Consider the following 20145-nt stretch of genomic DNA (forward strand, 5'->3'; position numbering starts at 1 on the left):
CTCTTAATTAAATGCCTCAAAGAAACTCACCCTCACTCACCATCTTCAAATCCCGCCGAAAAACCTATCTGTTCTCCCAGGCATATAACCTCCTGTACCCATAATCACACATCTCCCACCCCTCCCTGCTCCTTCTCTCCTCTCCTCTCCCCGGCCCCTCCCCCCTCCTATGTCTCCCTGCCTATCTTCTTTTTGTATTCTCTATCTGTTCCCTCTCCCTCATTTCCCTTTGTTCCTCTTACTTTTTTGTTTGACTCATATTGTCAGCATCTTTGGGTCTTTGGAAAGCGCTTTATAAGTCTCATGAATTATTATTATTAACCATTAAACATGAATGTGCTCTAACAAAGGAACTCACTCAGAACACACAGAAAAGAACTTTATTCAAAGATAAGACAAATACCAGAATTCACATTAAATATTGAAAAATATTCAAGGGGTGGCTGTGAGCAACATCTCATGATTATGACTGGAGAGGCAAAATACGAGATGCTACAAGAGAGTAAATATTTCAGTTCAGATGACAGAGCCCTTCATTCAACTGGAGAACAGTAAAATATGATTGTCATGGTGTCCCAGTTCTATAAGCAAAGACACAACTTCGACTTGACTAAAAGCAATACACTGCAAGAGAAACAGAACAGTGTTCCATGCATGTAAAAAAAAATATTGCATAGCTCATATAAAAGAGTGTCTGTATGCCCTTAATGTCAATGCTGTGCTTCCATTCACCACAAGCCTTGCCCTTTACCTGTTGAACATCTACTGTAGTGTTAGAGGAAACGGGTCATCTACTGTAGTGTTACTGTAGAAGAACCCTCTGAGGGAATCTAATGTGCAACAGGTCAAGAAGCTTTTTATGCATTCCTGGATATGATAACATTTCAGTCATCGAAAGTCAGATTTCAGAATATTCGGGCTCATTTCAATACCTTTGTTCTGTCTAGAAAATATGAAAACGTAGCCTTTTCTCCCCACAAGTGACCAATCCAGGTCGAGCCCTATGTGGCAATTAAAATCTGAGACATTCCGTGTTTCAGGAAAAGGAAAACCAAAGTGTTCATATACAGCAAAGAGATCCAGGATCCTGAGAATCCAGCTTTATCCAGTGTGACACGCAGACTTCAGCGAGGACAGCCGGAGGGGAGTGATGGGAGGTTGTCTTGATGGTGGGAGAGAGAGGGACAGGTTGTCTTGACGGTGGGAGAGAGGGACAGGTTGTCTTGACGGTGGGAGAGAGGGACAGGTTGTCTTGACGGTGGGAGAGAGAGACAGGTTGTCTTGATGGTGGGAGAGAGAGACAGGTGGTCTTGATGGTGGGAGAGAGAGACAGGTGGTCTTGATGGTGGGAGAGAGGGACAGGTTGTCTTGACGGTGGGAGAGAGGGACAGGTTGTCTTGACGGTGGGAGAGAGAGACAGGTTGTCTTGACGGTGGGAGAGAGGGACAGGTTGTCTTGACGGTGGGAGAGAGAGACAGGTGGTCTTGATGGTGGGAGAGAGAGACAGGTGGTCTTGACGGTGGGAGAGAGAGACAGGTGGTCTTGATGGTGGGAGAGAGAGACAGGTTGTCTTGACGGTGGGAGAGAGAGACAGGTTGTCTTGACGGTGGGAGAGAGGGACAGGTTGTCTTGACGGTGGGAGAGAGAGACAGGTGGTCTTGATGGTGGGAGAGAGAGACAGGTTGTCTTGACGGTGGGAGAGAGGGACAGGTTGTCTTGACGGTGGGAGAGAGAGACAGGTTGTCTTGACGGTGGGAGAGAGGGACAGGTTGTCTTGACGGTGGGAGAGAGAGACAGGTGGTCTTGATGGTGGGAGAGAGAGACAGGTTGTCTTGACGGTGGGAGAGAGGGACAGGTTGTCTTGACGGTGGGAGAGAGAGACAGGTTGTCTTGACGGTGGGAGAGAGGGACAGGTTGTCTTGACGGTGGGAGAGAGAGACAGGTGGTCTTGATGGTGGGAGAGAGAGACAGGTGGTCTTGATGGTGGGAGAGAGGGACAGGTTGTCTTAATGGTGGGAGAGAGAGACAGGTTGTCTTGATGGTGGGAGAGAGAGACAGGTGGTCTTGATGGTGGGAGAGACAGGCACTGTACTGTGGAGGAGAACATAGTGGTCTAGGTCCTGAGCGTCATGACGCTTTCAACCTCCGAACTTTCCATGGAGCCCTCTCAGATTCGTATATGGAAGGTACTGGAGTCACAAAAGAGACAATATGAGAGACCAGCATTGAAACAGTAATATACCCTAGAATGGAAAAAAGTGTCGACATGACCTAGTTTTACTATATTTTCCCAAGAAAAATATTCCATCACTTTATATTCCGTGCATCCCCAAATTGTTGCCTGTTACAAAATATACAAAGACAAAGACAAATATAAAATGTACCGTAATGCCTATACAAGGTACATTTTATATTTGTCTTTTGTGCATGTTAAAAATTTCCATGAGCAAAACAAAAGGGGCTAGTGTTTGTAGTGTCACTTGCACAAAGTGTCTCATGGCAATGTGCACACTGTACAGTACAATGAACAGCCATCTGGGGAATGAAGAAGTAACCCGGGACACACACAGAACTTTGCATGCCGTTTGTGTTGCCTGATTTTTTTAAATAGATAATGAATACGTTTAAGTTACATGATTTCATCTGGATAATCCTGAAGCATTATTTGAATTGTAAGGGTTTTGAAATACCTTAAAAAGTCAGGAGCCCTAGTTATCATATTTTCAAAGTCAGCATAGGAGAGTTTGTTGTCACCGTCCAAATCGGACTCCTCGATGGTCTTCTCACACACCAGGGTGATCTCCTCGGGGGTCAACTCCTCTTTTGTCAGCCTATTCAGAGTCTTCTCTAAGTCCTCCTTGCACAGGTAATTATCCACATTGAAATCTGCGGGGCGATAAGGATTAAAAACAATACCCATTTTCATTATAGCCAGTACAGGAAAATATGAAGATTGAAGATGAATGTTTGAGGACTCCATCTTCTTTACCATATATTTTGAAGGCATATATGGCCTTCAGTTCTCTGGGGGCCATTTCACTGAGGACAGAGAACATGTCCACAAAATCATTGAAGCTTTGATTCCCCGCTCCATCCTCAGAGAAAGACTCTACTATCCTGTTGCGGAACGGGTTTTCCTGCACAGGAAGGGGAAAACAACATTTAGATATATTAAGAATAAAAAATCATTTAGATATTAAGAATCCCTGCAATGAGGGACACGTAAATATACTATGATTTTTTTCATCGAGTCATTCACCGCCCCCCCCCCCCCCCCCCAATTGTACTTGGCCAATTCTCTCGGCTGTCTCAGTCATTGCTCCACCACCTCTGCCGATCTGGGGAGAGACTCTATTCCCCCCAGTTCCCCTCCCCCCAGGAACAGGCGCCCCGACTGACCAGAAGAGGCACTAGTGCATCGGCCAGGACACATACCCTTAATCCAGCTTCCCCCACGCACAGGCACGACCAATTGTGCCTGTATGGATGCCCAAAATGTATTGGATAACAAAAGAAATGTATGAAGAACAGACTGAATGAACCATGATAGTTTCATCATGACCATCCTGTGTTTACAAGCTGTTGACGGTTCCACATAATGCAAACGCTGCAAAGGTACCAACTGCTAGGTGTGTTCTGCTGAGCACAGTGTTCAATAGAAAAAGGCTGACTGCAACTCTTTGCCTATGTGATGAGGACATTATTTTCTCCATCGCTTCTCACTCATAGCTGCTGCTAGAGGTTTTATATCCCGGGCAATTAGCTGAGTCGGCACAAGCCATAATGACCACAGAACGGAGAGGGGGTCATCAGGAGAGATGTTTGAATCTCATTAGTCTCGCAGTAGCCAGCCGTAGATAAATCTACGTCTGGAACACAACTCTGAAAAGACAAAAAAAAAAGGATGCGTGACAGACATATGAATTGACCAACCACGGACCTCGTGGGCGGTGCATTCGGAATGTGTGCATCAGCTAAATACGTAGACCCCCGGTGAAAACATCAACTTTATTCATTGAAATGGCTTGAGAGAATCCATGTGGTGGACCTGGCACACCTTCTGTAACACAGCCATTAAATCATCTTGACCACTCATTCTTCCTGCAAGATAGCATATCGCTACTTGTTGGTCGCTCTTCTTATCGCTTCACAGTTAGAAGTGTGTAGACTACCACATGCTTCCTCTGATACATGTGCAGTCACCAGCCGCTTCTTTTCACCTGACAGCGAGGTGTTTCACTGGCAGGACGTAGCGCGTGGGAGGACCACGCTATTCCCCCAGTTCCCCTCCCCCCAAACAGGCCCGAACTGACCAGAGGAGGCACTAGTGTAGCAACCAGGACTCATACCCCAACGGCTTCCCATCTGCTGGTCTGTAGGAACGTCTGACCAAGCTGGAAGTACAGCTACTGGGAATTGACCCCGGGTCTCTGCGGTGGTAGACGACTGCTTTTACCTCTACATTACCCAGACGCCCCTGAGTGAAATGTTCTATGTTCTCAATATTCGCTTGGTTTGTCCGACAAACTCTTTTCATAAGGATTTTACGAAACGTCAATGTGAAAATTAATGGGGGGTTCAATCCCTCAGGTCCATCGCTCAGGTCCTAGGCCGAAGCCGGAAGAGGGCGTGGCTTAGGCACTCTATAGCCTACCTGTAAGCGAGGGTTTTCCACTGGTCATATCCTAAACACAGGATCAAATAAACCATTAGCCTAAGTGGGCATGTGAATCTAGGAACCATGCCTCATTCTGGACTGGAGCCAGGTAAATACAAGGTAAATAACTTTGGATGCATCACCCAACCATGAATCGCTCCAGTCAAGTCAACAAAGCTCATTAACACAGATGCGTCAGCAAGGGAGGAATGGATTTATGAAGCTATTGGACTTTAGGAGACTGTGTTGTGTGGCCTTCATCAATCCTGTCTGGAGCGCTCTCCGTCTTCCTCCTTACCTTCACAGCCCCGCTAATCATGTGACAGCTTTAAGAGCGAGGGCCAATTATGTCCAGTGGAAGGACACATTATGAGTCTCGCTGCTAAACTCACAATCCCCGCTGGAGGAGGACTCCATAGAATAGTGCGGTCATTTGAGATATAAATGCTTCTGTCATGTGTGTCGTGGGACCTAACTATTTCTTGAATTTCTGCATGTTCTTCAAATGGCAAGTTCTAAAAAGAAATATTAGGGAATCCTTTGCTGACAGGATATATAGCGAGTTTTTCACACGCTCACAGGACGTGGTGTCGTACAAACAGATCAGTGATGGTGACAAAAAAATCTATTCTGTCCTCTAAAATGTGATCAGATGGTCAGCCCATGTGAGCACCAAGAGCCACTTTTGGTTTTAGAGTGTTTGTCCTCTTACATCAGCACTATATGGAATAAGAAAAGACAAATAAAACCAACTCAAAGTGATGATGAAAAAGAAGGATCAGGTGAAAATAATTCATATTGTCAGGGTTTATAATACAAAATCTGTACCATGTTTCAGGTGCTGAAAAGGTGGGTTTTACATTACCTTTAACTCCGGCATGTTGACTATCAAGGCTAATGGTATTTTACACTCCGGATCCTTGGTGTAGTCCATTGGTACAAGATGTGGAGCCAATTCATGGTATCTGCTGTGCAACCTAGAACAAAGAAATATAAACACATTTTAATTCCATCTCTTTGCATGGCTCTCTTTGCATGTACTGACTATAATATAAGGCAAAGGTATCTGTTTCACATCCTGCGGAGGTCCTGTGTTTAAATCAGACTTTTCATACGACTGAGTAATATGATGATGTTTATCACGTGTATCACACAACATGCAGCTAATAAAACACCTGAAATAGAGGAATCCATGCTGGTGATACAGACAACATCTGTAAACATCTGTACGGTAGAGAAAGATGGAGGATAATCTAAAATGAGGCTCAAAACATTATAATTTAGGAATATGAACTTTTGGAACTATTGCTATTGCTAAAGCATTTATCATTATTGTCGCTGGGCTTTCTCTATAGCAAACCAGTAAACACACACCACACACACACACACACACACATATGCAGTGCACACAAACACACAAACTCGCACACACGGTCTGTCTATGGCTGTCACAGAGAATATCTTCTTGGTGAGCTATACGATCCTGCTGCTGCTTCTGTCACACTAGTATCTCTTTCTCACACACACACACACACACACACACACACACACACAGCTTCTGTCACACTATAGATTCTCTCTCTCTCACGCACACACACACACGTACATACAAGGATACGAATGTACAACAGATGGGGCCCAATTCAATCATTCTTTATACATCTCTCTCTCTCTCTCTCTCCGTTTATCTCTCTCTCTCTCTCTCTCTCTCTCTCTCTCTCTCTCTCTCTCTCGCTCTCTCTCTCTCTCTCTCTCTCTCTCTCCGTTTCTCTCTCTCTCTCTCTCTCTCTCGCTCTCTCTCTTTCTCTCTGTTTCTCTCTCTCTCTCTCTCTCTCTCTCTCTCTCTCTCTCTCTCTCTCTCCGTTTCTCTCTCTCTCTGTTCCTTGCTCCCTCACATGTGGATCTCAGTGGTTAGGAGTGATCAATAAGTGTGAGGATGCTGTACTGCACATGTCAGCACAGTGAGGTCAGGAGGGCCAGTGCTAATCTGCAGCCCCTCTTACGCTCTGACCTTTGAGTAACCCCGTCCTGCAGTGCCTTCACTGCCACAGCAGCCTGATCCATCAGCAGCAGAGCTTAGAGGACAAACCCACTACGCTCAAATAAGATCAAGCTGTCAAAATGATGATTGAGGACAGTGCAGGGAAAGAATGAGCTTTCTACTATGAACTCCTTTGGACAGGGACACCTTCTCTGATGTTTTTGATTCTGAAATCTTGTTGTATTTCAAATACATACATAGATGAGGATAAATTACAGACATTTTAATGCTTGTTTTTTCATGCTTAATGGAACAACAGGCAAATACTGGGAGACTTGCTTCCCTTTTTGTACATGTACACTAATATATCCCCAATTTTGGTATTTAAATATTATATTGTAAGATATCTATCTATATCTACCATATATCTATATCTATATCTATATCTATATCTATAGATATATATATATATATATATATATATATATATATATATATATATATATATATATATATATATATATATAAAAGGGAGCATGTGGGCAATCTCTGTTCTCTGTTCTCTGTTTCAACTTTTTGTCCCACGGATGATGTCATAGGCATTGTGAGATCACTGATGATGTCATAAGCATTGTGACATCATCAGTGATGGCATAAGTTGTATCAGTGTATGCGAGCTGTAGGGCCAGCTCGGCGAGCTGCAGGGCGAGCGAGCCTATAGGAATCGAGCACGCCTATTTTTGTATTTCATAAAAAAACATGAATGCACAATAAATGTATGCAACTGTTCAAATCTAACACTTATAATTTCATTTGCGCTTCTAGTCAACATTGTATTTCAAAGTATTCCAATGTATCTCACATTTGAAGAGACAAAAACGTATTGTAATGTAATGTTGTGAGCTAATTCATATTGGCCTGGCCATATTGCAGAAGAAGCTGAGCCACCTCATAAGCATCAGTGATAACCTGTTTATTTTAGCGTTGCATAACTGTTCCTGATATGTGCAGCTGAGGACAGAAACTAGCCTTGTTTTATGAAGGTCATAAAGCATAGCACGCTATTACACTCTGTGCTGATTGTCAATTTTGTTTCCAGGCCACTGCTGGCCTTGGAAATAAAAGCCAATTCAATATCGCTCAGGATGAACAACATGGATGCTTGGCTATTTGCTAATAGCAGTGAAAGGGGGAAAAACATACTGATATCATTCAGTTTTGGTGGACAACAAAGAAAAAAAGACAGCATCATGGAGAAGTTGGGAAACATACATAGAATTCTACAAAAAACAAGTGTAGTAGCCATATTGACAACACAGCAAAGTGTTAAAAGTCATCAAAAACTCAATTGTGGTGGCAAATTGGCTGCTGCAAACTAAACTGCATGACAAACACATACATTACCGGTGTGACAGCAGAGACAGAGACCCTAACCCTTACAAACACATAACCCGTGTGACAGCAGAGACAGAGACCCTAACCCTTACAAACACATAACCCGTGTGACAGCAGAGACAGAGACCCTAACCCTTACAAACACATAACCCGTGTGACAGCAGAGACAGAGACCCTAACCCTTACAAACACATAACCCGTGTGACAGCAGAGACAGAGACCCTAACCCTACAAACAAATAACCTGTGTGACAGCAGAGACAGGTCTAACAGTAAAGCATGAGTCACCTAATGCAACAGCAGTACACAGACACCGCTGGAGCTCAATTTCATCCAAAGCAGACATTTACAGTATAAATGTAGGACAATTGGAAATCTAATTGAAAGAGGACTGCTCAGCAAATAGTATTTTATGTCATGCTGTGGTTTTGGTGTACAAATAGATTTTCCCAACTCTGCTTTACAAACACAAAACTTCAGATCAAACAAGTTGTTTTGTGTTCCACCACATTTTAACTGTGTTTAATCACAAACATTGATACACCTATAATTGGTTGGTTGTTGGATAGATGTAGAGGAGCATGCCAACTGAGAGCATTATTGGGGAAGATTAAAGGCACCTATAGTACTGCATTACGATTCCTTGACAGATCCAAGCAATCTGATGAGCATATCCAATCCAAAACAATCAAAACTCTCTCTATCCACCTTCTTTCTAGCTGCCATGATGCCTGATGGGTGCTTCTTCCGCTTCCGGTGTAATTTGTACACTGTTCTAACTTGAGAAAAAAAAATGTCTATATGGATTTTACAGCAGAGCCATTCTGCTCTACAGCCGTGTCGTTCGGGTGCTGGGATAACGTAATGCATTGTGGGTAGTCGGCTACTGTGGCTAATGCTAACGGCTAGCGTAATAGACTTTACATGGCAGTAAAACGCCACTGAATGACCAAATTGATTTAACTTTTAACCATTTCGAGTAACACTGTTTCCATGCAGCGTTGGTTAGTTGTTTATAACGTGACTATATTTATAACTTTTATAAGGGACTCCAGCTTCTGGTTTATAATTCGGGTCTGCAGCCGAGTACAAAGGCTGCAGAAGAAGCCTGCCGTGACTCATTGTTGCAAGCTGCAACAATGAGTCACGTTAAACCGGACCTTGTTCCCACAATTATTTTTTACAGTGGGGCATTCAAAAATAAGGTGGATACATTAATTAAAAAAACTAATCAGCTGACAGTGTTGATAATGGGTCATGATAGTGAAGGAATTTGAATCAGACCGCATTGCCTCTAATGATCAGGCAACCTGCAACTTGATATATTGCTACAACAACATTCTCATGTATCTGCTTTTAATTTCTTGAAGTAGCCACAGTCTTCCCACATCGACCACCAGTGATAAAAGATCCTGAAACATGAGAATGATTGGCCAACTCCATTAGAAAGGAATTTGCTTTACGTATGCCCGCCAGTGATGCCCGCTAGTGACAGGCAGGGGGAAATGACGCTTCCCAATGAGTCATCATACCTAGTGACTTGGAAAATTTAAGTTACATTAGCTTTATTTACATAATCAATAGTTTAAGGCAGTTACACATAGTTAGTCATATTAGTAAGGCATAAATGAAGTTCTAACGGAGGTTCAGTCAGGAAGACTATAATTTCACTTTACACTTCCTCAGTTCACTTCTTATTTCTCCACCCCTTCAAATCTGTTCACACGCTCAGAATAGCCTGTCAACTTCCGGGCTTCAATTGAATAATCAGCTGTTGCTGCTCTATCTCAATATCTCCCTGTGGTGTCTAAGCGCCAAAGACTATTAACAATACCTAATTCTCATTACATTTTCTGTAATGCATCATTCATTTGCTATTGTAATAAATATGTTATCCATTCACTGGTCTCTAGTCTACAAGCTGACTGAAGCTCACTAAAATGTACTTGTGTGCACTGTGCAGTCATACAGGAGTGAACATACAGGAGCATGATTACATTGACCTTGCATCTGTTTTTGCTCAACCTTCCAGAGCTACTATGAGGAACAGAATGGATTGTGCTGAGAAAGAACTCTACCAATCAACATCATCATTGGTAAGTAGCAAATAGGGCTAGACTTTAAAAAATGTGGACTATCCCTTTAACCTCAAATGACAAGTTTGTTCTCAATAATGGAGCACTTTATTATCACATTTGATCTAGTCCCATTTTATATTCCCTGTTCCTGTATATCATTCATTAATATGCATTAAGCCAACATATAATTAAACTGTCCTCCTTGTAAACTGTGTTCTCAAACAATGGATACACATGAAACGATAAAATGTAATATGAAATTGTGTCATATTTGTGATATAAATACTGACAATGTGTATTAAAGGAAAAACAAAACTTGTAACAGAACTAATGTTTGAGGTTCTGCAAATTAGAAGCTTTGCTCTCTGCTGAAGGAGCTTATCATAGCAAAATCAGTATATTTTCTGGACAGTATTTTTTGTAACCCTTTACTCCTGTATAAAAAAAAATATTCTAATTATATTACTAATACAAATTTTTAATTCATGGCTGTCTTTTTTTATTTATCTCTTATTGCCATTAACACTTTTATAACACTATTTTTTTTAAGTGATACAATTATTATCATGTTGTGACTGCAGAGAGGCAGCAGTAGTAAGTAACTACTAGTCTCTGCTGGTTTTAACCTCATAGATAGACAGAGCAAGGAAGGAACACAGAGGAGACGAGGGAAAGCCTGCGGTTGCTTGTTGTTGTTGGCCATGTGGTTAATGTGTTTACGCCTGGGCATTGGGGCTGAGCAGCAGCCATTAGAATGTGATTGACTGCACTGGTGCAAAGTTTCATCAACAATCTGTCTTGGTACATTTCATAAACATTACCATCTGTGTGATGCGACCATCAGTGAGCAAGAGGCGGAACACGTGGTTTACGACTGTGCCTCTAAAATACATCCGTGAGCTCTGCAGAGGGATTAAGAAATAGATCAAAACTGGGGAGGTGCCACTTACCGAAGGATTTCTTTGCGTGTGAAAAAAGTGCAGTCCTGCGATGAGGAAAACAGCATGTCAAATAAGCATGATTAGTGCAAAAGGATGCCACAATGACAAAGGTATTAGTGAAAGGAAATTGTGACATAATGATTGTACATGTTCTACAGTGATAGGCCTAATCAATGACACATGGCCATATAGAATAACATCAAGGGTCTCTGAAGGCATCTGGACACCCCTCACTGTGAACGCTATAGCCTACTGCAGGTCTCTGGTTTCTCTTTAGTGATGATGGGGTATCTCAGTGTTGTCATCTGCCATTTGCAATAAGAAAAGCTGAGGCAAAGGAACATGATCTGGTGTTGCCTGTAACTGTCTGCATGAAGACACCCATGTGTTAGCATCACGCATTATCTATTAGCCCCACTGGAGGCATCTCAATTTAAATGTCACTTGTATGGTGTGAGTGTGTGTGAGTACGAGAGGCAGAGCTTAGCCAGTTAAGACTCTGGAAACTGCGTTGATAACCAATTTCTTTTGCCTGTTTACCCTCTTCACTGTGGCATGTCAGCTTATGCAAAACTAATACTGGAGATTTCTATTGGGCTCATTTATGACACTTGATTATAAAATTGTCTGCAAATAATGTTAGAAGAAAAGCCAACAGCATGGAAAGCTCCTCAGTAAGGTGTTTGTGCAGTACCATGCAGTCCTAGATCTGGTCCATGAGCTGGCAACTGCTTGATGAACAAACAAAACAGTCAAGCTCTATTAAACAAGAATAGGATGATTTTTGATTACAGTTTGATCGTGTTTTTGTTTGCTCCAAACACTGTTCTGCTACACAAAAGAATTGAGCTGGTTGTCATGTACCTGTTATGTACAGGATGTAAACTGATCACCACTAAAGTCAGTACAGGACAATGATCTTCAATCTGTCAATTGATGTGTATAGTACGGTGTTCAATCTGAAACTTTAAATAGTTACTGAGGCAAATATGAGGCAACATGACTGTAATTGTGGATGTTAAGAGTAGTAGGAGTAACCAGAGAAGCTCTTGAGGACTAAATTATCTCCTGGGGGTAGAGTTTCACAGCATGCTTCCACACTGCCTGGCGTGGCATCAATTATTAAGTCACACCTAATCACATGATAAACCTGTGCAGGTGAAGATGGCGTTTCTTCGCAGGAGTGCTGGGACTATTGTTACAGGTAACAAAAGGTCAGGTCTTCTCAGATGGTGACACAGAGAACACAAGACGGTCCAGTTGGCCATGAAATCAAAACCCTCTGCTATTCTCAACTGTCAAGGTCGGATTATGTCAAAATTGGGATTAAATGTATTGTCTTATCACTAATTGATGGGGAAACCATGACCAGTCCTTGCTTTTAGACTGCGATTAAATCATCTTACTGGTCAAGAAAGTTAAATATTGAACATAGTTACACTGGTTCATTTGTTTTCTCCATTGTCTGACCGAAGTAGTACCAATACCTATACGTTTCATTTCACTCATTAAAGGTAGATTTGGAGAAACCCCTGGCAATATTATACCATGGTCAATGTGAAAAATAGTCGTGGAACAGTCTATAGTGCTGCATCCATTGCAGACTTCCCATGTTGGTTTTTCAAACATAGGCTACAGTGATTTAAAATGAGCCACTGGCTCACCACATCTGAACAATATATTCAGCTCTGGAGCACACACAAAAATGCACATTCTTTATTGTTTATCACTTTACTCTATCAGCAAATGTTAGTCCATATTGCAGAGACTAAATTCATACCGACATTTTATGTATTTATTTATTCATACATATTATTTATTTATGTATGCATTTATTTATTTATTTATCTCAAAACATTTAAACATTTACATGCCAAGAAACGTGCTCATGAAGAACTATAGTTAGTCGTTACTGCATAGGCTTTTTTTTCTTAGTTTAGATTAGCCTAACATCAACACATTAGTAGGCTGAGGCATGTGGAGTGAAACATGGGCATGCGAGCTTACCTGGTATGCATCAAGTTGCTCATCGGTAAATATCGTTTGCTTATTACCCATCTTAACCGAGTAATTCCTCGCTTGTATAGATGCATTACACTGAAAGTCCGATGCGTTTTCTCAAACACAGGCATTTAGGGGCTCCGAGAAGTGAAATACTCTGCAGAGGTGTCCACTTTGCAAGCCCTCGAAATATTGGTCCATTTACATTTACAACAAATATCCTCCATGGATGCAAAACTGACGCAGGAGAGGAGATGCCGACCCACACAAAAAGGGAAGTAAAGGAGAGCGCTTGTTATTTCCGAGGCAGTGGAAGTCGTCTATTGAGTCCAGCGCGTGCAGACGACTGGTCTTGTTTCAGCACCAGCTGCTGTCCACCAGGCTATGGTCAAGACAGACAGAATAAACAAGACAACTTCCGGTCATGTTTTCCAAATAAAACCATTAAAAATAACAATAAACACCTGTAATATATATATTTACTTATTTTTAGTACCGCTATATAGTCTAAATACAAATTAAATATAATGATTCCACTCAGTGTTTTGTTGAAAAATGTTCTTGGATCTGTATTCTGTACAAATACTAGCCTATTTATTACCAGACTATTTCCGGTCTTATTCTGGCTGTCTCTGGTTTGCTTGATGCAGCTTTCCTTTCCACTGGGAGGGAAGAGTGATAGCTGATCTCACGTTGGTGACCTAGCTAATTACGTTTTATCAATTAAGCCCCGACATATGTTCTAAAATACCGAGACGGTAGGCCTTCAAATGTTAGACATGTGCAAATACTTACTTATCAAATATGGTGCGAAGAAAAGTAGCCTAAAGGCTAAAATAGGAATTTGTGCAAGTTTCCAAATAGCCTAACACTAGAAGATAGACAACCTTATCATGTTTCTATTGAAATGTGTGCATTGTTTATCGTTGTCAAATGGCAAATACATTCTAATAAGATTATAGGCTACCTAAAATCAAGCTAAAATGTTGTCTATGTTAATGAGGCTATAGGTGTTGCAAAGGTAGCGGCTATGAACAACTAGATTGCGGAGCAGCTAAATGTTTGATAAAAGTGAGAATTTGCATTTATTCTGTGATTACCAAACCACCATTAAATTGCCTATCAAAATATGACACAATGCCATGGTGTAAACAACTACAGGTCTCCCAGGCCGCAATAAACTGATTTTAAATGACACTAGCTGTCTGCAAGCCAAGGGAGCAAATGGATGTACTGACTGAGTCCTCTATACAGCCCAGTACTAGTAGAGGTCCAGGGACCCAATTTGCAACTCGATCACCAAGTGGGGATGGCGAGTGGCTGTTGGTAGCCTCCCAGTTTTCACTCAGGGAATAAAAGTCGCCTGTGCCTGAATGTGTGTCTCAGGAAACTGAATCTGAATTAAGAAAATAGCCCAAAGTTAAAGAATAATAATTACTTTCAATTTCAAGCCACTGCATCCATTTCAAATTGGCAGTGTTTTAGTGGAAAGAACTGGGGACAATGCAGAATTGCAAGTTTCTGGAGCCCTGTGGGCTACAGGCAGTAAGTGAGGATTCAAAAGGACAATCTCTAGCCCATTGTATTTCCACAAAGGCATCAATTTGTTTGATTTCACCCCATGAGATATGATACAGCATGGATGACAGAAGCTGATCCTTGGTGCCTCTGTCCGTTGCACCATGGAGGTTGACATTCAGAGGGTTTAGCTGCTCACCACTGCTGAGCTCCCACTGTATATGACCTGACGGAGGGAGGAGGGTTTACCTTCAGAGGAACATGCCTAAATAGATCAGCCACTATGCCACTGGATTTCTGTTTTTCTCTGCACAGAACAGAAGATGATTTTGCCCAAAACAGTACAGTTCATCACCACCAAATTAATACCAACATGGCACCCATCTGGATTCAACGCCCTGACGTGGGAGCGTGGAGACCTTGAGGAGGACGTGGTTGTACCACCACACCAAGGGAACAAATCTGTCACCAACAATGTTACAGAATACAGAACTGTTGTCCTACATCTGTATAGATTCTGCTTGTTGGACTGGACTTCACATCAGTACCCTGGATTTAGAGGTTAAGTTCATCTGTCCATGTTCATGTAGGTGTGCTGAAATACCTGCAGAATAATAAAAACAAAGGATTCAAGTCGAAAGAAGACAAACACTCATCATTACCAATGGTGACATAATCCATCACTGGGCTACATTATCCAAAATAAAAGGTATGAAATCTAAATTTGACTATGCCTAGTTTACTTTATCGTATGTAGCCTATAGAATATTGCAGAAAATACTAATGAGTATTTTGAAATACTGCTTCAGTATCAATTCACTGCTAATGTATCTGCACTTGACAGAAAACATAATATCATGAAACTTCAGCATATTAGGAAAAAGTACAATAAGACCTTTGTAAACATTTTAAAGACTATACAAATACCAGTAAATCCTGAACTCCCTAAGAATAGCATACACTAAACTACAGATTACTAGCCTACAAACTCACTCTGGAATACCACAGTTTGTCTGCACTAAGTAAGATTATTTGTCGTTAATTAAATGATGATGGGCAGATGGAACCTGTTGCACAGTGGAAATTTAATTTCCAGTTCAGCGCCCTCTGCAGTCTGTTTGCCTTCCTACAGGCTGGACTGAAGCCTGGAGGCTGGATCCGTTTCCACCTGCGCTGCAGCAGCAGGGTACTGTCTCAGTGTCATGACTGCACCCAGGAGGACAGATATGCCAATTTCACATTTACAAAAACCTTGTCACTGCACTGGTTAAGTCCCCGCTGTTGATTACGATAGCTTACATGACAGATAGCTAACGTAAATTACTAAGGATGGACTCCAAGCGAGACAAAGACCAAGGTAAGTTGTGATGGATAGCTTGTTGCTACTGTACGTCGTTGTGCTAGCCATAGCCACCAGCTTGTGCAAGCTAGCTACCTTTCGGGTCAACAGAGTGGCTAACAACGTAACGTCATTGTACGTGTCTTAACATCTTAAAAAAATCGCACACATTTTATTACGTAACCCGTTCACTTTCATCTGACTTACCGTCATGGAATCACGTAGAGACACAAAGACATCCATAGCGCACTAAACAGCTGCAGGGTCAACGTTAGCTTCCAACACAGCTATTCACACCAGCTGCTATCTGTTTCGCTTAAAGCTAAACACCATTATTATCACCTTCGCTGCAGCTGTTAACGTGGGCTGGCCTGGACAGGTGTTTACTGAGCCATCCATCACACACCAGTTATTAACTTCACCCCACGTTTCTCTCTCTCCCACTCCATTTCGTGGTGGCGTTACAGCTACTTTCTGCTAGTCTTGATAGTTATCAAGTTTAGAACCAAAATATAAACGCATCACTTTTGTTTTTTTTGCTCCAATTTTTTGGAATAAAAAATTACGACTTTTTCCATGCACTCAAAAAGCTTATTTCTTTCATATTTTGTTCACAATTTTGTTTAAATCCGTGTGAGTGAGCATTTCTCCTTTGCCAAGATAATCCATCCGCCTGACAGGTGTATCAAGATGCTGATTAAACAGGTGTGCCTTCCTTGGACTGGTCACATTAATAAACAGTTTTATCACACAACACAATGTCACAGATGTTGCAAGTTGTGACAGAGCGTGCGATTGGCTTACTGACTGCACTGCAGTAATGTTTGTCCACCAGAGCTGTTGCCCATGAACTGAATGTACATTTCACTACCATAAGCCATCTCCAGTATGTTATGCTGCCTTCAAATGGAACAGCTACCTGTGCAATCCTGCTGTATAATCAGCATCTGGCTATGCCACACCTGTCCAGAGTTTTTTTTTTTCTGCATAGAGGCATTTTTTGGCACCCCTGTTCAAAGTTTTAAGGAAAACCCCTGCTGTCAGGAGGTGGATGATTATCTTGGCAAAGCAGAAGTGCTCACTAACACAGATTTAAACAAATGTGTAAAAAAAAAATGTGGATAGAAAAAGTTTTGTATCTTTTATTTCAACTCGTGAAAAAATTGAGCAAAAAAAAAAAGTTGTCTTTTTGTTCAGTATTATGTCCTGCTGACTGATGCTTTCTCTCAAAGATGCTGCCCTTCTCACGGGGTCTGTGTTTCAGTCATGTAATCCCATGGAAGAGTGTATTCATGTGTATGGTTTGGAACCAAATATAACTCGCATCACATCACCATCGTTATTCATGCATGCAACTGCCGAGCTTCTAGCATCACAGGGAAAGCAAAGAAGTGAACAGCACATCGTTCTGTCTGACCCTTTAAATCAGGAGCAAGCAGAGGAAACCTGATGTGCTACCAGATATGACATTTGTGGACTATTTGAATTGGTACAAGATGACTATTTATAGATGATTATCTACTTGATCCTCCGTAAATAGAAGAGACACAACCCTTGCAGCATTTCAGCTCTTGCTGCAATAATGACTCATGAGTATACAGTGTGTGTGGCTGTGTTATGTATATAAGAAAAGACAGGTGAAATTGTGCTTTGCTTCACTGCGGCCTTATTTCTTTTATTCTTTCAGATGCAGACTATGAGAAGGTAACTGCTGTGCTGCTGAAGTCGCGTACAGGGGAATTTGATTTGGAGTCAATACTCTTTCTCAAACTCAGAGGTCTTGGTAAGCGCTGAAATCAATATATCAAAATACCATAAGTGTAAAAAATAAATGCGTTCTTGTTAACATAGTTGAATGGATGTCTCATCTTAGGAATACATGATCTTGGATGCATTGGGGAGTGCATCAATTTGGAGAGACTGGACCTTTCTGGAAATAACATCACCAACTTGGCTTCTCTGGCATCTCTTCGGCTCCTTGCGGTACTCAATGTCTCTGCCAACAGAATTTCAAATTTAGGTAAGAATTCTGGTTTCTTATTTCCTTACTGTACAAGAGCTTATTACAAAAAAGTCTTCCACTATTAATAGAAAGTGATCTTTTGAATCGCTTTGCTAATTTCAGAGCCTCTGTCCAATTGTGAGAGTTTACAGAGCTTAAACGTGGCTGGTAATGTCATATCAAGGTATTGTATAATTGATGACAAAGTGTTCACATTGATGATTGTAAGCCATTAAGTATGTGAATCTGTTATTACTGCAAATATTTCATTGCAACATTAAGTTCATCCTTTATATTACTTAGTGTAAGAACTATCGTATCCATCATCTATCCACATCATTGCAGTTAAGGATAAAAAATGATCTGCAATTTGTGATGATCATTTTATAGAGAAATATTCTGAAATGGTTTGTCTTGTCGTTCACCAGTATTGAGAACCTGCACTGCCTTCAGCCTTTGAGAAAGCTAGAGAATATACGAGTAAAAGACAACACTTATAATTACACTAATCCAGGTGAGTTTCAGTGACTTTGTTTGAAAACAATCATGTTGAAAATCGAGACGAGAGATACCATGTGACGACCTTTTCTGTTTCAGTGTGCAGAAACCCGTCATATAGAAATATACTTCTTGAAATGATCCCCAACATCAAGGTGCTGGATGGTAAGATATGTTTTGCATTTATTCTTATTCCAATCAGTCAAACTCGCACCACCCCTGTGTGCAAAGCTTCATTATTTCTGTTTGTACTGTAGGAGAACGAGTGGTTGGACGTGGGAGTGACTTGTACCAATTATGCAAAGACATCGATGATACCATCAAAGGTACATGAGTCATCCAGCATGCTAAGTGTATTGTGATTGACATTAGTTGGTATGACAGTCCTTTCAGCAGATTAAATGTATTAGGATGTGGTGTGTATTCATTCTACATCCACAGTTTCCAGTTCATTTCTGCCATATCTGTGATGTAGTTGCTAAGTTTGCCTCCACTTAAAAATCAAACCCAGGTGTTGGAAGTAAGTAAGCGGTGCAGGTTTAGTCCCTACGTTGCGCGGGTCAGCCCCTTCTTCCCCGCCCCCACCATATGCATAGTCTACTCCTGATTGGTCTATCTATCATCTCATGCTGTAAACGGACATTGTGCTACAAACGGACACACGTCATATCGAAGCGGCTGCACCGCTTAAAAAAAGGGTTTCCTTGTTCAGAATTGTTGTGATAAAGCAATAATGTACTTTTGTTTTAAATCAATATTTAGCTGGTTTGTACAAGAACGGACCGCTTCCTGAGCATCCTGACTGCAAGCCATGGGTGGAGGATTGTACTTATTGGGAGATAAAGAGATCAAACAATGCCATTATTGATGAAGCCTACAAACAGTTCAATGGTAAGAAGTCTTCTGTTCCCCTGAGCCATTTTCTTTAGAACTGTTTGAGGTGAAGTCATCAGTTGTCAAAACTGGGCTTTGTTGTGTCCTATAATCTGTCACATTGTTTACTTTTTCACTTTTCAGACGTTCTTCATGAATGCAGACTCCTCAACAACAGAGCAACACACATGATTTCACAAACTGAAAGATCTCTTAGCCTTAAGAAGCAGCCAAAGCAGTATGCTGTCTGAAATGGCATATTTGCAATATTTCTTTTTGTGGTATCAAAAATATCATGGCTATATGTACTGTATGCTTCTTTAATTACTAAGCTATATCCAAATGCTTGACTAAGAATCATAGCCAGACACATGCTCTGTGTTGCATTGCGAGGCATTTGTTGAAAATTTCTTGCATCCTATGCATTAGGTTTCAGGAAAGATCCTAAAGTGGTTTCATACCCTTATCCATACTGACACTCCTCAGTTTGGTTAAAAAATATGTTTACTTGCACAAAGTGCATTTTGCGCCATGCTGTAACCTGCATTTATGCTGCGAGCTATGCTGCTTTAGAATTTGTATACGTTTTCAGTAATTAAGAGCTTTTCCATTTTGCATTGCTGGATCATTTTGGGATCTACTTTGTCCCATATTGTATGCTTGCTTTGTAAGTTGAACTTTTTGCAAAAAGTGATTGTTTCAGCTGTTTCTACTTGTTTTATACCATAAAGTTTATTATGTCTTTAAGCAAATAATGGTAAATATTGTGTTTATAAATATGTACTGTACTTCATATGACTTTGTTATCTTTGTTAGTTGGGAAAAGTGAATGCAGGTTAATCTCCAAAAGTATATTGTTAGCA

General features: G+C 41.2%; 2 protein-coding genes across 3 annotated transcripts; one reads left to right on the forward strand and one right to left on the reverse strand.

The window, feature by feature from the left end:
* Window positions 1–2167: 2167 nt before the first annotated feature.
* Window positions 2168–13109, reverse strand: cib2 (calcium and integrin binding family member 2; the record flags this gene model as incomplete). Of its 2 annotated transcripts, XM_083654856.1 has the most annotated exons (6): window positions 2168–2189; window positions 2691–2886; window positions 2990–3137; window positions 5523–5634; window positions 11061–11095; window positions 13059–13109. In XM_083654856.1, the coding sequence occupies 6 exons, from the start codon at window positions 13107–13109 to the stop codon at window positions 2168–2170; spliced, it is 564 nt and encodes a 187-aa protein (XP_083510982.1). The 2 variants fall into 2 exon arrangements, with proteins under 2 accessions (XP_083510982.1, XP_083510983.1); XM_083654857.1 differs by lacking the exons at window positions 5523–5634; window positions 11061–11095.
* Window positions 13110–15776: 2667 nt separating this feature from the next.
* Window positions 15777–20060, forward strand: lrrc61 (leucine rich repeat containing 61). Its single transcript, XM_083654861.1, has 9 exons — window positions 15777–15927; window positions 17597–17692; window positions 17783–17929; window positions 18035–18095; window positions 18340–18425; window positions 18509–18574; window positions 18667–18735; window positions 19172–19300; window positions 19427–20060. Exons 1-9 carry the CDS (start codon window positions 15900–15902, stop codon window positions 19531–19533), a joined length of 789 nt encoding a protein of 262 aa, XP_083510987.1. The 5' UTR covers window positions 15777–15899; the 3' UTR covers window positions 19534–20060.
* The last annotated feature ends 85 nt before the right edge of the window (window positions 20061–20145 follow it).

This window comes from Poromitra crassiceps (genome assembly GCF_964638095.1).
Source record: "Poromitra crassiceps genome assembly, chromosome: 18".
Classification (NCBI taxonomy): domain Eukaryota; kingdom Metazoa; phylum Chordata; class Actinopteri; order Beryciformes; family Melamphaidae; genus Poromitra; species Poromitra crassiceps.